We start from the raw sequence: 17,675 nt of genomic DNA, 5'->3' as shown, positions 1-17,675 counted from the left end.
CAAAATGTATTTGTTTTAGGTAGAATGGCTGTTACAATGTATGCTACATATCTCTTAACTATCCATTACAAAGAGACCAAATCTGCAACAGAACTAATTGTTCTAATTTTGGGGCAATGCAATACAAAAAGCGCTCAAGGGCTCTGAAGTCATACTGGTGTGATATACACTTCAAAAATAAATAAAAATATTCTGTCTAGGGCTATTAAAAATCCACTAGCAAGATCAGTTAGGAAACAGTCAGAAACATGCTATGTGAATGGATACCTCAGGATTAAATTCCTTCTCTCTATCTGTAATGCCCTGCACAGTTTAAATGCAACTAGGTCAAAGCCCTCTTTAACTTTAAACCTAAAATATCCAAGGTTGTTTCCCTTATCTCTATGTAACTAATTTTATCAAATAAAGTATTAGACTGGACTTGAAATATTTTTCTTTATTAAACCATATAGGCTGCTTATCACTATTTCAGAAATTAAAAGTGCTAATATACTGTTAGTATTTGCTCCAATAGTTCCAAAATTCAGAAATCAAGCATAAAATTTGTATTTCCTTGTCTACTGTGCTTCACACATAATACTATGCTAAATCATGGTTTAGTATGGACAAGCTTACATGTAAGCACTCTTTGCTCCTCCTCAATTGTTTTATTGCTGCACTGAGCTAAATAGTGGTTTGGCATAGTGTGTCATATGATGATGATGATGATGATAATAATAATAATTTATGAACATGGGCTTGTGGTTTAGCTCTCTCCAGAAACATCATAAGCTGAACCAAGGATTGTCCTATGGTTTACAGCTTGTGGTTTGTCTGGAGAACAGCCATACAGTGGTATCTTGGGTTAAGAACTTAATTCGTTCCGGAGGTCCATTATTAACCTGAAACTGTTCTTAACCTGAGGTACCACTTTAGCTAACGGGGCCTTCTGCTGCCGCCACGCGATTCCTGTTCTCATCCTGAGGAAAAGTTCTTAACCTGAGGTACTATTTCTGGGTTAGCAGAGTCTGTAACCTGAAGTGACTCTAACCTGAAGCGTCTGTAACCCGAGGTACCACTGTATCATGAGCCCATATTCCAATGACATGCTAAGCAAAACCACTGCTTAGTTCAGTGCAATATAGCAGGAATTAGTGGGGAGGTGGAAAAGCATGTTTGCTTGTTCTCACAAAGTCATGTTTTGGCTTAGTGTTACATGCAAATGAGGGCACTATATTTGCTCTCCCTTCATCTTTTGTGACCATTCCAGTGCTCTGTTAATTCTTCAAACTAATATCTAATCAATGTGAGATTCACCCAGCATCTTCAGGATCCTTGAACATATGTCATAATGCTGTACTGTTTCAATTTAATTTAACTTGCACATTCTCCTTTTCTAGTCTAACCTCTGGCCATACATATGGGAACGAGCTTGCAATAGTTTGTTAAGTGTAACTTTCCCTTCAAAAATGACTAGCCTTAACACCCCATTTCCATTTATCACACTTTCTCATAAGACTATGATGGCCTAGCACAACTTTAAATTACATCATTTAATTGAGTTATATTAAATAAAATAATGATAATAATTTAACACTATATTTGCAACTGAAAAAATACAGCTAATATAAGGTGGACTTTAGCTATTCAATAGCACCACTTTGGCATATTCTGATCATTAAGTATCCATTTAAGTGATTGTCAAAAAAAAGCAGCATAGAAGTCTTCTAAAAATAATTCAAAATAACTTGACGGTGCTTTTCTTTATGTATCCACCACAATTAAGTTGCACTTAGAATAAGCCTACCTGGATCAGATGAGCTGGAATAGTAATAATGCAGGCAGACAAAGATGTTCTAAGGAGACCACGGAGAGCATACATAAATTTTGTGAGACTATGAATATTTTGTGGATTATCAGTGCTACAAATGTCATCACCCCATAGTACTGAACCAACGCTCTGAATTCCAATCCTCAAAATGTTTCTTTGCTTCTTCTGTCAAATATAAAAAAGGTAACATATTCAGTAACATTTGAAACATTGAAAGGAAATAAATAAACTCTAGAATATCCTTGTTGGGATCGGGGAGCAGGGGGATGAGGTGGAAATGAGAGAAAGGAATAGGTGGGTTTATAGGGAAATCCAAGAGCAAAATGCACTGCCACTCACAGGCTTTCCCCCTAAGCTGTCCCACAACTCCCCCTGTGCTAAAATCTGAGGATGCCTCAGAAAGCTTCTATATGATTATTAAAGTCTCTCATTTCTTTTGAGAGGGTTTTTTCAGTCTAGGGAACAGAATGAGCAAGGTGTATTGAGTGAGACCATCACTTGATTGAGGTGGTGCTCAGCTTCAAGCTTGTCTGGATGAATGTGGTTATGTAGACTCATTTCAAGCTGGTTTCCAGCATTGATTAAGCATTGAAACAACCTTGGTCACCCTGATGGATTACATTGTTGGTTCTCCTTAATCTCTCTGCAGATTTTGAAAGCACTGACTGCAACGTCTTCCTGGAATGGTTTTATGGGTTAAGAGCATTAGAATATGGTGGTTTCACTCTTATTGACAGAAAGGAAAGTAGAATTGGAAACTTATGCTCAGCCTTTGGCATTTGGGTGGCAGGATTCTGTAGGATTTCATCTGGTCTGGATTTTTTTTTAAAAAACAACAACTCTATGGAGCTGCCATCCAGGGATCTGGAGCACAATGTAATCAGTATGGGCATAATACACAGCTCTACCATCTGAATCAGGAGAGGGTGTTGGGGCAGAGTCTGGAAGGAGTCACAGAATAGAAGAGGGCCAAAAATCTGAGTCTGAAACCCAGTAAAACAGAATACTGTGGGTGAGCAATTCCATGATTCAGGGTCTCAGAAGTTAGATTGTTTGGGATAAATCGCCACACCCTCAGAAAGAGAAGTGTCACTGCTTAGGGGGAGGGGGGAGGTGCTCTTAGAGCCACTGTCACTTCAAGTTCAGGTAGCTTCAGTGGCAAGGAGTGTCTAAGCCTAGTGCTTCCTGGATTGAGAGGGCCTTGCTATAAACTGCACATGCTTTGGTAAGCTGTCATTAAGACTACTTCAATGCACTCTACATGGGACTGCCATGAAGAACATCTGGAAGCTGCAGCTGGTGCAGAATGCAGCAGCCTGGTTACTAATTGGCACTGCAAAGTGGATCATTTATCACCAATCCTTAACGTTTTGTACTGGCTGCCTATTTGCTACTGAACCCAATTTAAGGCACTGACTCTGGTGCATAAAGCCTCTCATTACCTGCAACCAATATGATTGTTTAGCTGGGTCAACTCCCCTATGAGGAAAGGTTTTGGGCTTTTTAGTTTATACAGAAAGGCAAATGGGGGTGTGGTAAGGACATGATTGATATAGGCGTATAAAATTAAGCATGGTGTGAAGGAAGTGGATAGAGAGAATCTTCTCTTCTCATAATACTGAAAAATGAGGTCATCCACTAAAGATGAATGTTCGAAGAGCTCCTCGAACAGATTAAGAGGGGCAGATTAAGAGCCTGCAGCAACCCAGCATCCTAGACGTATGCTTAGTTGAATCCAGAAAGAGATCCTTTTCAATGGTTGCAACCAGGCTCTTGAGATCCCCCTCTTCAGAGCCTTGTCTTGCCCTCTCTTCAATGGCCTTCAACTTGGTGGTTAAAAAGCTTCCTTTTCAGGAAAGCTTTTGGGCCATGAGGGGCCACCTTCGCATGGAATTTTTAATATTCGTCTGTCTTTTTTATACACACAAGCACCACTTCTGATGTTTTAATGTTTTTCTGCTGCTTTTAGTGTTCTACTGTTACAATTCTTAATATAATTTTCATTTATTGTTGTTAGCCCTCTTGAGCACAACTTTAAAAAGGTGGGATTTAAATATTTTAAATCATGAAACAGAATTGTTACTCGAAACGAAGTGTTTGGCTCCTCTTGCTGTGGTGTTGTTTTTTTAAAAAAAGAAAACAATTCTTCATGTCTTAAAAATGGCTTTATCCAGTTGTGAGTTCTGGGTTATTAAAAAAGCATTGGGGACATACCTTAGTACTATTTTTATCCCTCACCCACTGTCTACACATTTTTTATTATTAAACTCTTTCCCAGTAGCAGGTTATTTGCTGTCTGCTCCCAGGGTTTTTATGTCACTTTGGTGCTGTTGCTTCTGATATTCTACAATTTCCTTCTTCCAAAGGACCTGTCATCATGTTGGAGGAGCAGCTCAACAAACTGTACTAGGGGAACTGTTATGACATGCCTGTTGCTATGGTAACCAAAGCAGAGGTGCCTGTCAGGGACCAATTTACTTTTCCAGAAGGACACTGCTAACTACTAAAGGGAAAACATACTTGCACATTATGCTCAGTACAGACTGAAAACTAAAACAACCGGGAGAATTCTGCTTGATAAACATTAATAAAAATTACGCTAGAATGCAGAAGCATTAAATAGAATCCATATTTAAAGAGACAAGTTAACCAGAGAATAAACTCCCAAGAGTAGTGCATTAGTGCTTTGATTTTGGACAGAATAAAATAACAGAATTAACTCTGCGGATAACTTTATGGTACTTGCTAGAATAAACTTTAATACATTTTGTAGGTAATGGTGGATATTAAACAATCATAAATTAAATAATATCCTAAACCTTATATTCTGGTAATTGATATATTCTATGTAGAAGAATGCATATATAAAATAACACTTATTCTGTTTTCTTTTGAAAATTAAGACTACATAAAAAGATGCCTGAAGATAAGCTGTGCAGGATGTACAGAAATTCAAAGGGTCTTTCAAGCAGCATTCAATCTAGTATGAGGGGCTTTTGCAGCAGGAAGTAAAAGCTAGTTCCCTACCACACCTTCCCATGACTGCATCAGCACTTTATGCATTTGCACATGCCTCTGATCTTGGCCTCTGGATCAGAAGTTTTGTTTTGGTCTATAATATTTAGTGGATGATATAGAGAGTTCCCAGCCCTCCCATGAATGCAGATTTTCATGCACGGGAGGGATCCTGGCAGCAGAAAAAATCTCCCATATGGAGCAGTGTACATGAGAGCCTGTGGCAAAGGCATGGTGTAAGACAAGTCCTCAGATTTTGTTTTTTGACAATAAGACAAAAAAAATCTTTTAAAAAAGACCTTATGCTACAGTAATCACATGTAACTTACCACCAGTGGTGTAATATTTCATTAATATTTGGTAGTTGTATAGAAAATGCATTTATTAATGGATTATTACTGCATTTGCCAAAGCTACTCACATTTGTCAAAAACAGAAAAAGCCTAATGGGAGGAAGCTACCTTACACAGCATTAGCCTATCTAACCAATACTGTCAACTGTGGCTGGCAATGACTCTCAAGCAGAGGCCACTCTCAGCACATGGGAAGATTTAGGGCTATGCGAGTGGTATGCATGCACTGGGTTTGGACTCAAAGCCTGGTGAGGCGCAGGGCTTAGGGACAGAGGCCTGTGGCTTTGACAGGGTCATAGAGTCCACCCACCTCCTTCCCAAAGCTTAGTGCTTTCCCAGCTTTGGGAAGGAGATGGGAGGGCTCTAGGACCCTGTCAGAGCTCTCACATCTCCTTCCCAAAGCTGGGTGGAGGCAGCACCAAATTTGGCCTCACACAGGGCACCATAGTTTCCAAGTCTGCTGCTGCTCAGCTCCAAGTATCTGATTCTTTAACTAGAAAAGTAAGAGACTGACCCTTCTGAACACAAAGCATGTGGTCTACCAGTAAAAACTTTAAAAAAATAGTTGCTGTTTACTTCATCATAGCTTGGAAACCACATGTTCACTGCTGGACAGGGACGCGGACTTATAAAAAATATTGGGGGGCCCCGGGAAAGCTCATGAATAATAAATAAGCTCATGAATATGCAAATAAAGTGGCGCCGCCTCCTCATGAGTGAATAGGGGAGAGCGTGCTGCGCCTATTAATCAGCTCCGAAGGAAATTGGGTGGAGCTTTTGCTCGGGAGGGAGGGCAGGAGGCATGCAGCCCGACCCTGTGCATTTTGGGCTGGGGGAGGGGCAGCGATGGCGCTCTGCTGGAGGGGCGCCGGAGATTATTGGGGGGCGGAGCCCCCCCAAACGAATTTTTGAGGGGGCTCGGGCCCCCTCAAGCCCCATGGAGTCGGTGCCTATGCTGCTGGATCACCCTTTCAAACAGTATGAAAATTGTATTTGCATGCTTGTAGATGAAGTTGCTTAATACCTGGGGAGTGGAGCCATCAAATCCTTGCTGATGAATGACTTTCTGAATAGAATGAAGAAGTCTGGTATAACCATCGGCCATATTACTAGAGAGAAAGGAGAATACTTGACTTAATAAATACATTCTAACAACAGGAATAACATTAAAAACATAGTTTTGCAAATGAAAGGTGATACATTACAATTCTCCACCAAACAATGAAATCTTTGAACAAGTTAATCATATGAATATTTACACATGCTCAATAAGGTTGCTTGTAAGGCTTGTAAGTGTGTCTTATCTTAAACGAACACATACGGCAGCCAGTATCTAGCACCTTACCTCCTGCATCCTCCATGCTCTCATTCCTCAGCAAACCAGGAAGACTCACATCAGTGGGTCTTCAGGCTTCAGTATTGGTAGTTGACTTCACAGGCCAATCTGGACCCATCAGGTCTTATAAAAGCCTGACTGATCAGTCTGAACAACTTGTTGGTGTGGGAAACTGAATAGGCTTCTCTCACCTTTCCTTCTCATTGGCTGCTCTGGAATCTGACCACCAACCCACATTCAACAAGATCATAAGTCCCTGACCCTCTAGATGACTGTCTGCCTGTTCTAAATTTCAGTCGGTGTGCACCATAACTGGACCCCCAACTGCCCTGGACCAGTGACCTTCTCTGAGCTTGGCAGAGGCGTGACATTGTTTTACGTTAAATAGTGTACTCCAAATTAGAACTACTTCAAATGTCATTTATAACAAAGAAAGCACATCTTTGGAAGGAAAAGCTTATTGTAACATGGACCCATACATAAACCTGTTTCATAGAATTAACATAAAAAGCACATCACCAAACTACTACAATGTCTTCTATTTTGTTCTATTTGATGTTTCAGCCACATTACCTCTCTACCAAGTCACCCAATTTTTCTCAACCAGTGTTCTTTTTGTACACTTTTGTCAGTTTCATATACTTATAAGTTATTTTTACACATATCATATTCTGCTTTATTTACTGTGTAAACAAATCCAAGAGGAAAACCTTATTTAGATCATATTCTCAAATTCTATGGTAGGAATCAACATAGCACTAAGAAGATTGTTCTATCAGCAAAAGCATTTCTGCTTGCCTGGTGGAATGATCCTGCCTCCCCACTCCCACCCTGTTCTGGGAGTTCTCTTGACCCCCTGAACCACTTGGGGTGGGTGTGGAGGAATAAAGGGGGAAAGTCCCATTGTGCTAGCAGAACCCATTAGTTGAATCAAGCCTTATGCTTACATCTGGACAATTAATTAAATTAAAATACTTTGCTTAGCAGTCGCACATGCTGAAGTGCATTCATTTCAATATGATTACATACCCCTCAACAATTCCAATTTGGCCAGGATGGCCACAGAATGAGTTAAGCCACCACAGTTTCTGACTTGCTCTCAGGGCACCCCAATTTCTCCCGGCCAGCAGACAGGGGCCACAGAAGCAGCTCCTGGGGCAGCAGCAGCATTGAGAAGAAGGCACAAGGGCTCCTTCCCAGAGCCTTGTTAGCGCTTACTAGGTTTCGGAAAGAAGAAGGGTGGACTCTAGGACCTTTTCCTGGGGAAGTGGTGCATTTCCCTCCCCCGGTGGTGGCGGCGGCCATAACCACAAAACCATGAGCAAACCATGGGGGGGAACATGCAAAGTTTGCAAGGGGTCATGTGGGTGGCGGCAGGAAAGCTTGTGGAATCTATCTATTTGTTTAAGGCAGTTAGTTTCACAAATGTCCTGATTTTCATCTGAGTTATGTTGGATAACAGATTATGGAATATGGAACTGACCTAAAGCTGGAGTTGGGAACCTCAGGCCTCTACCTAGTCCTTGAAACTGTCCCCAGACCACACTCTTCATTGGCCCTGTTTCATACCCTGAGAGTTTTTGCATGGGTGGAATGTGTGCTTAAACTCTGGTAATGCCTAAGGAAAAAGAGGAGTGTATAAAGTTGTTTAGAAACTGGACTATGGTACACAGGTCAAATTTACATTTGTTGGTCCACTCACTTTCACCTCTGGCCCTGCTTACAACCAGGATGTGGACCTCAGAATATTATCCAGATAGGAATGCAGCCCCCAAGATGAAAGAAGTTCAATACCGTAGCCTAAAGTCTAGTTTAGAAAGTGCTTAATAATGAAAATGACTGCACACTCATAACATGATCAGCAATCTTTCTCTATATTGTCAAGAAATGGCGAATCATAATGGTAAAATTGTATCTGTTATTCTGTGAGACAGAAAGACTCCATAGAACAGATGCAAGTTGAAACATCCCAGCTAAATCCCCTATTTATAATTTAATATGTAAAATATATATGCTCACAGGTGATGTATTTGCTGATGGAAGTGAACTTGTTAACTAGAGCCAACTAATAATCTTGTTAGTAGGATTTGTCATATTTTATGGGCAACAGATATCTATGTTGCATTCAGAAAGTCAGCTATTTTTCCTACAGATTTGTTCCCCAACACTTTAATTCAACTAATGTGTTTAAACAATACGTTCTCATCCTTTTTTTGTTTAACCATCTAGTTACTGATAAAGCAGGAGCTTGTAAGAAGGTATCCTAGTTACAACACAGTCTCTGACTTCCTTATTGATAGTTTCTAAACATTTAACAAAGGGAAGGTTATCAAAATGTATGACAAATAGGCCTATTATCGGGGAGCAGACTCCATTAGGAGAGATATTTTAAGCTGTTTTAGCAGATTTATCAGGAAATCCAAGCTCTATGTTCATTTAAGCCCATTTTAATATATACCCCATCGAAGCAGCAAATAATACAAGCAAATGTAGCATCAATTATTCAATATTCTTTCTGGAATACTAAAATATACTGGATCTGTATTATACCCTATTATTAAGAAACCTGGGTGGCAACTGTAAAGGAATATACCGTATTTTTCGCTCTATAACACGCAGATTTTTTCTCCTAAAAAGGAAGGGGAAATGTCTGTGCGTGTTATGGAGCGAATGTGTGGTCCCTGGAGCCGAAAAATAAGGCAAAAATCAAACCGCGCTTCAGGGAGAAGGGAGCTCCGTGATACAGGAAGTGGCTGCTTTCCTGCATTCTGCTTCAGGGTCTTACTGCCCGCCCTCTCTGTTTCCTTGCTGTGTTTGCTCAAACGGAACAAAGAGCAGGGGAAGCCCCTCCCCTCCAGGCAAGTAGAGAGGGAAAGCAGAGCGTCCGAACAAAGAGCAGGGAAAGCCCCTCCCCTCCAGGCAAGTAGAGAGGGAAAGCAGAGCGTCCGAACAAAGAGCAGGGAAAGCCCCTCCCCTCCAGGCAAGTAGAGAGGGAAAGCAGAGCGTCCGAACAAAGAGCAGGGGAAGCCCCTCCCCTCCAGGCAAGTAGAGAGGGAAAGCAGAGCGTCCGTCCTTCTATCCTCTCCCTGCTCCGGAGGAACAATGTTTGTGAAGGGAAGAGAGACTACAGGTTCGGCTAAAAATTCTGATTTGACTTCCTGCTTTTTGTTTTTGGAGACACACAGCATTCAAATATGCTTTCTTCCATTTAAAGAGGGAGAGAGAGAGAGAGAGAGCACACGCTGGCTGGCTTGTGTGGGTGGGTGGGGGGAAACTTTTGCCTTCCTTTCCTCACGTTATAGCCCTCTCCTGCATTCTTAGCCTTCTGTGTTTTTCCTTCCCTCCCCACTTAAAATGTGGTTACAAAGCATGGATCCACATGGATCCTCAGGATCTTTGCATTGGGTCACCCCAAATTCACCATCAGAGCACACAGCATGTCCATGGCTACAGCCTGCCCCCCCCCAAAAAAATCACGCACCCACTGTTGCCTGGGGCTGCAATGGTGCAAAAACGTGGTTACAAAGCATGGATCCACATGGATCCTCAGGATCTTTGCATTGGGTCAGCCAAAATTCCCCATCAGAGCACATAGCATGTCCATGACTACAGCCTTTCCCCCCCAAAAAAAATCACGCACCCACTGTTGCCTGGGGCTGCAATGGTGCAAAAACGTGGTTAAAAAGTATGGGTCCACATGGATCCTCAGGATCTTTGCATTGGGTCAGCCAAAATTCACCATCAGAGCACATAGCATGTCCATGACTACAGCCTGTCCCCCCCAAAAAAAATCACGCACCCACTGTTGCCTGGGGCTGCAATGGTGCAAAAACGTGGTTACAAAGCATGGATCCACAGGGATTCTCAGGATTTTTGCATTGGGTCACCCCAAATTCACCATCAGATCACATGTCTGTGGCCACAGCATGAAGCACAAAAATGATACGTCCACTGTTTCATTCAGAATATTTTTTCCCTTGTTTTCCTCCTCTAAAAACGATGTGCGTGTTATGGTCAGGTGCGTGTTATAGAGCGAAAAATACGGTAGCTATCAGATATGACTATTTATCAGGGGTCACCAACCAAGCACCTTCAGTTGTGTCCCCAGACTCTCCCCTGCAAAGAATCAAGTATATAACCCTCCTAGAAAGAAAACCATGAAGCAAAATGTGAAGGTACCATTCTAAGCAATGTCTGTGAAATGAGCAAGCCTGGATGCTCCCACTTGTCAGTGTTTTAGCTGATATGTGACGTCATAGTTGTGACTGATGAGTGGTTTAGACACCAGGAAATAGGAATTCCTAGGATCCTAAAGAAGTACTGCACCCCCCTTTAATGTGATTTTCCTCCTGCCACTTTATTTTCTAGGCAGATATTCAACAGGTTAAGCCTTTTCTTGTATGGAAATACAATTATGAGGAAAGCATCATGATTGTACTGTCTTTAATATTGTGTTTTGCCAGACCCTATGACAGCCATTGTATGATATGCCACACCCCCATTGCCACCATTTTGGGACTTGCACCCCCAGCATTCTCTCAAAATTCAAAATATGCCCACTGGTCCAAAAAGGATGGCAACCACTGGCTTATAGAAATTGCCATTAGCTTTAACTCAAACCTATGGCTGCAATCCAAAGAGTCTCTTTCTGTATAATGTAGGACACTGTGTACTCTATGATGAGACTCTCTCTACTGTTTTATGTGGTGCAGCTCCCACAGCTGTAGTAGCAGGCTGCTTTTAAAACTGCCTTATCTTGTACGTGGTGGTAGCTGCAGTGGCAAAAACCCCCTAAGAACATATTGGCTTCTGTCTGAGGGGGCAGCCAAGCTGTTCTAGCCTATATCATCTTCATCCCAACTGTTTTTTCACCATTACTCTAGCAAAGTGGGGTACTTGAATCCAGCCCAACAAGTGATTTGGCAAGAAAACCATCTGGAAAAGAAAGAAATATCTAAATGCCAGTTCCCAACATTCTGTAACATTGTGCTATGGTCAAGATTAGTTCGGGAGCATGCTTTTGATGAATCAAAACAGATGCCAATTTTTTTTTTTTGGGGGGGAAACCCACCCATGAAAATATTGTCACTGGGTTATAGATTATATAGAACATTTGCTCTGCAGATCAGTCTGATCCTGGCGACTAGGACTGCTGTGGTAAATGGAGCCGGGAGGAAATTAATCCCTATCCCATCATATCCACAAATCTACCCATTTCTCTTTTATATTAATACTTGTTGTTCATTCTTATGAGAGACAGAAAATAGTGTTATGCTCATGGACACTATGGTGACAGAAAATCTGCCTTCTACTTCCAAACTAGTATGGCTTTGCATGGAGGCTCTAGTATATATATATTTTTCCAGTAATGAATTTCAGGGCAAAGCTATCCTACAGCAGCTCACATATCTGAGCAGGTTTTTAGAAAATATATAAAGCATTCAATATTTTTTAAAAATATATAATTATCCTAATAAAAAAACTATTTATGCCAGAGAATGTTTCCTATTCTTTTTTTTAAACTTATGTATTTATGCGTTTTTTCTCTCTTTTCTCAATGCAAGTATATATTTCTGCTTGTATTGAAAACTGTATAAAGATATTTTAAAGAACAAACTCTAGCACCAGCAGATTAAAACAATAAACAGCATACTACTTCAATATGCAAATTGAAAGCAAATTTGCATATTGAAGAAAGCTAATTGTTCAAGTCATCCTCAGACCGTCTGTGTGCAGAGCTCATGGGGTGCACCAAGGGCCCCTGCAATGCCCGGGTCTTCCTTCCACACAAGCTCCACTAATCAGAGACAACAGGATTTATTAATGCTCAATTTAGACAGATGTTTTAAAAATAAGCTGCAGCAGATATAATAGTGGTCTTGGCAGATTAGTTCTACTACATTTTGTGGACCCACAGAGAAGGACCACAAGCAGCCTTACTACAACATGTATATTGTCCAGTCCAAGATCTCTGCAATTAAGAGAGGAAGCTCCTGCAAGGGGTGGAGCTTAGAATATGGCAAGGAAAGGGTTTTGCTATAAATATTGATGCCTGGCCAACTTACTCCTGACAGTACAATTACCGGTATTTGCACACAATTTTATGTCTATGAAATTGGTCCTCCAAACCCTCCTCAGTTTTTGTGCAAACAACTAAAATTAGAAGCTTTTCAAACTCACCATGATTTTATATCAGGATACAAAGCTTTTTCTTCAAGAAGGGGAAAGCCATACCACTTTATGTTCTGGATTAATTCTGGAGCCATTGTTTTTGATAAATCAAAGTAGTGTCCAAATTTTGAACAGGCTGCTTGGGTCACCTGTGAAAACAATGCACATGTTTCCCCTGTTAAAATGCAATTAAAAAATTTAATACCCGTTTTTTCAACAGGTTATTCACATAATCTGCACTTTAAGTGTACACTACTACTAAAGTCAGCACACTACACCAATGTAAGTGGTCACAATACCACCCCCCTCTTTGACACATACACACATTTTCCCATGGAGCAAACCTCAGCCATTGGGGAATTATTGTGTATGTTAGAATTAAGCAACCATGCAGACCAGGCTATCAGGGAGGTACTCGAGGCACCCTCCAAACAAAAGCTGAAGCTGGAATTGCTGTTTTGTAGCTCGGTCTTCCCTCTTTTTCCTACAGCAAATGTTACTGGTGACACAGCAATTGTGTTTTGTTTACTTCATGCGTCTCCATGCCCATGTTCTAGTTCAGCTATGCCTGCTGTTTCAGCATATAGCCAGTAAGAGAAACAAAGGTTCTTTATTTCTGCTGCCACCATCAGATATCCATATGGTGGAGGTAGTCTTCTACATACACAAAAGACACACATGAATTTTGGCATTATCTGATAGGCTGAAGATATTTTATCCTACTGATTAGTATCCTAGCTAAAAGTAGTTTGCTTTCTAATAACCATCTTTCTACAAAAACAAAAAACAACAAAAACAACATAAGAGCAGTGTGCTGACACATTGACTAAAACATATAGGAAGCCATTGTGGACCATTTTGTCCAACATTCTGTTCCCACAGTGGCCAACTGGATGCCTATAGAAAGCCCAGAACCTTTCCTAGGCATGCTCCCCAGCAGCTGATTTTCAGAGGGATATAGCCTCTGGCACTGGAGAGATTATGTAGCCATCATGACCTGATTCACAGGAGGATGCAGACAGTTCAGCCTTCTCATTACATGGACATTACTATCAGCTTGAGAACACCAATTACCGGTACATGTTTAGTAGGATGGGAAGTCTCTATGTAGCAGCCCTTTTCCACTTTCCTTCAAGAAACATGAGAAGGAAAAATGGTCTGGAGTCATATTCCAAAAGGGCCAAAAATGTGACTGCTGCTGACAATACTAAGAGGCACAATAATGTGACTGATGCTAAAAATGATTCCCAGTCCAGTTTTGGCAACTGTGCACACAGTTTGACTGCTGAATGAAGAAAAGAAGCCCCAGGGAACTGCAAATGTAGCTTTTTTGTGTGTGCAATGGTTCCCAGTGTAACTGGAGATGTGAACTGCAGAAACATGCATCCTCATCCCATTTGTTCTCATCAGATTGCAGTAACCAGAGAGAAAAGGCAAAATATCACTTGGATATTTTGAACAGTTCAAGAATCAAATTTTCAAATTACTTTTATAATAAAAGTCATTTTACAAATAATATGAATTTTGTTTTACTCTTTCAAATTACTGTAAATGAGCCAGGTAACTAAAATATTAATGGCTGCATGCATGAACATTTTGAGGAATAACTTCTATTGTGTTCTCTCTCTCTTGTTTCAAACACATGAAAACAAACGAACAATATGTTACTGGGGCTGCAATCTTAGACACATTTACATGCGATTAAGTGCCACTGGACAACAGAATTTACTTCTAAGTAGACATCTACAGAATTTTGCTGTGAAAAAGTTGTATTGTAGCACGATGACAATTTGAATGTTTTTTAATTTTTACATAAACTAGAAGTTATTGTAGCTCCACTTTTGCACGCATACAAAAGTAAGAAAATACTGTTCATTGTCACTCAACCTTCTTGTTCTGTTGTGTGTCTTAACTTCACATCCTCCTGCCCATTTTATAGAAAACTGGCCAGACTTGTGGGTGGCCATTCATACATAAAGAACTGCTCTGCTGAATACCAGGTTTTTGTATTTATAATGATATAAATTCAAAAATTAATCAAATCTCTGTGTCTATTATGGTTTTTATTTTAAAAACAATCAGTAAAAAATTATCATTAAAACTGTATCCCAGCAATACATTGTTTGAAAAAACTAAGGTAACAGAAAAAGTAAAGCTTTAATAAGCAAAAAATAAAAACAGTAACAAATTCAACACTGCTAACAAGAAACAAATTTTCTTATAACCTTGGTTTCTTATACTATACCAGAATGCAGAAGGTACTTAGCAATTATTTAAAAAATGCTATCTGTGTTTTTATTTTAGTTATTAAATGTTACAAAGTGTAATAAAATAGAACAAAATCTGTCAATAAAATAAAATAAAATAAAATATGAGTATTGTTTAAAAATAAATTCAGAAGTTCCAAGTTATTTTGTTTGGGCGTTCTCAAAGCAATTTAAACAAGAGCTGTTCTTTGCCCTATAATCTATCCTTTATCCGGATTACTGATCAGAATGTTTTTACTGCAATCTCTGCCAGAGCTCATCTTTTTATTGTGTAAGTCCAAGCCCCCTTAATGTTTTAGAAAGGCCTTGACTAACTGAACTTTGATCTGATGTCTTCATTGAGAAAAGCTCCAGGTTGCCTATTTCAGATGCAAATCCTCACTGAGGCCCAAGAGAATTTAGTACAGACAGCAAAAGAGAAGAAACAAGAAGTTTCCAGGATCCTCTTTGAGAATCCTGGGGAACACTGGTGTCCCTAATCCACACAGTTGCATGGATTAAGGTAGGTGATAACCTTTCTTGATTCTAAAGAATAAGCACAGTGCCTACAAACTGGGTGGAGACTAGGATTTGGTCGCAATAAAACACCAGGCAATAAAAGCCTGGCTATGTCAGAAGCCTATGAATAGACCTCAATGTACCACATTCCCAGGCCTAGTGGGGAAGCTTGCAAAAAGCCCACCTGAATCAAGTAAGCATGAATAATCTATCTTAGCAGCAGCATGACCACAGAGACAGAGCAAAAGGGAGGAAAAAATACATTTCTCTTAAGCGTGAGATAATAAATTTATTAGCTGAATGTGGTTTCAAGCCTACCTTTTCCTTGGATTCCTATGAGCTAGCCTGCACAAGGAGAAATAACCTAAGTTGTCATGGAGCAGAATATGTCTTTATGCTACCGTCTGCCGTTAACGTTTCTAATTGCAATACTAATGTGCTAGAAATTCTCAGATTTAGGATGAATCAAGGCAGAAAATTGATTTCATGCTGTGACAGTTTATATATTGCCCTAAGAATACAAGCAGTTCATTCATTAAAAGAGGGAGTATATGTGTGTGTGTGAGAGAGGTGGGGGACAGCGGGGTAAAGGAACACACACTTTACCTGCTTGGTACAAGCTACAGAATACCTACTGTTTTTACTTTGCCTATCAAATGGTTAGCCAATTACAAATAAAATAGTTAAACAAATACCCAAGCCTCTGGAATTTGCTGCCCAGACAATGTACCTGCAACATTAGAGTTGTCAAACTGCAAGTCAGAGATCCTCCTAACACCTTTAAAATTCCCAAGGCAGCATGAAGGGGATGAAACTAATGTGGATCTCTCAAATTTCTCTACCACTACTCACTCCCCTATGCTTGTGTGGAAATTACAAGAAACGTTTTATTTTAAAAATATCAGTTACTAGTTAGGATACATTTACCTATACTTTTGATACTGAGATTTAATTTTCTGGTATGTTGGGTTGATACCTACCAATTTAATCTGGAAACATAACATATGTATAAAATGACTTTCTCCCCCCCCCCCCCAATTGCTCTTTATTTTCCAACTAGTCCTCAGGAAAACTAAAGATATACTGGAAAGGTGTAAGGTTTCAGGGAGGCCTGGGCAAGACACCTTCCTGGTCCTTTCAGCACTTCCCTGCTGCACCCCACAAGCTTACCAAAGAATGGAGTAGGGAGTGGCAGTGGTGCTGTGGGCAGCAGTGGGGACAGGGCTGGGCAGCCAGCCCAGCACTTTTCTTATCAGAACTGTGCCCTGAAATAAGTAACTGACCTTAAAATAAGAATCCTAATTCTAGTGCTAATAAAACTTTAAAAACCAAAAACAAAGACATGATGGCATTTGCTGCACCATGCAAACTTCTGGTGCTGGGTCTGAAAGCCCTGATACAAGTTACCTTAAATAAATAAATAAATTGTGCCAGCTAGGAAATAGGAGAGCAGGAGCAGTTGACAGGATGAACACAGCTTTTGGTGTGCAAAGCACTTCTGTATGGATTTGAGCACATGCCAATTTCCCTTTCCAGTTATAGTCCCCTAGTAGACTGCTGTCCTAGAGAGTCCCTCTGATCTTTGGGGACAGCTTGTTTGTGGGTCATGACAGACTGCCCTGGAAGTGGATGCCAAAAAACCCTCATGCATTTGCAGCCCTTTGAATTCTGTCCAGACTCACCCAAGGCAGAGAGGAAGGTACTGACAAACAGAAGTGACAAGGTAGGTAATGGAGAAATGTTTCATAGAATCATAGAATTGTAGAGTTGGAAGGGACACCAAGGATCACGTAGTCCATTCAGAGACAAGGATTGCAAGGTAGTTTTAAAGAGTGGCTGGAACTGGAGCATGAGCACTTGGCATTTAGTTGTTCAGAGGTGAGTGGCAAACACTAGAATTATGCATGCATCAGGAACGTATAAGGATATCTGCTCTACCACAATTAATCATGACCGAACAATTTTGCCAGGAGGCTGAACATTCCCAATGATACCTTAGAGAGTTTTTACTTGTAGTTCCCAACTCTGACCTCAGTCCAGTCTTAGTTAATAAAGCTTTAGCTATGCAACCACCAGTTTAAATTGGATTACACCTCACATCAATTTTCATCACATATAACCTCCATTATAATATAAAATGAAACATGGTATATTATTGGAGCAAACTGGGAAGCTTAACTGTACTTCTCAAAAATATCAGTTTTTTTCAAATTTTGGTATTCCTT

At 40.3% G+C, this 17,675-nt stretch overlaps 1 protein-coding gene across 4 annotated transcripts in view; it reads right to left on the bottom strand.

Moving 5' to 3' along the window:
* ELP4 (elongator acetyltransferase complex subunit 4) overlaps positions 1–17,675 on the bottom strand; it is a 161,341-nt gene that overhangs the window by 106,089 nt on the left and 37,577 nt on the right. For all 4 annotated transcript variants that reach the window (XM_081165692.1, XM_081165693.1, XM_081165694.1 and 1 more), the window contains exons 5-7: positions 12,695–12,834; positions 6,203–6,287; positions 1,787–1,975 (exon numbers count right to left, since the gene is read on the bottom strand). In XM_081165692.1, the coding sequence (XP_081021818.1) occupies positions 1,787–1,975; positions 6,203–6,287; positions 12,695–12,834 (414 nt within the window). The remainder of the gene's footprint in view (positions 1–1,786; positions 1,976–6,202; positions 6,288–12,694; positions 12,835–17,675) is intronic.

This window comes from Podarcis bocagei (assembly GCF_964188305.1).
Source record: "Podarcis bocagei genome assembly, chromosome: 1".
NCBI classification, from domain to species: domain Eukaryota; kingdom Metazoa; phylum Chordata; class Lepidosauria; order Squamata; family Lacertidae; genus Podarcis; species Podarcis bocagei.
Note: the sequence above shows the minus strand (reverse complement) of the source record. Positions and strands in the feature narration are given on the sequence as shown.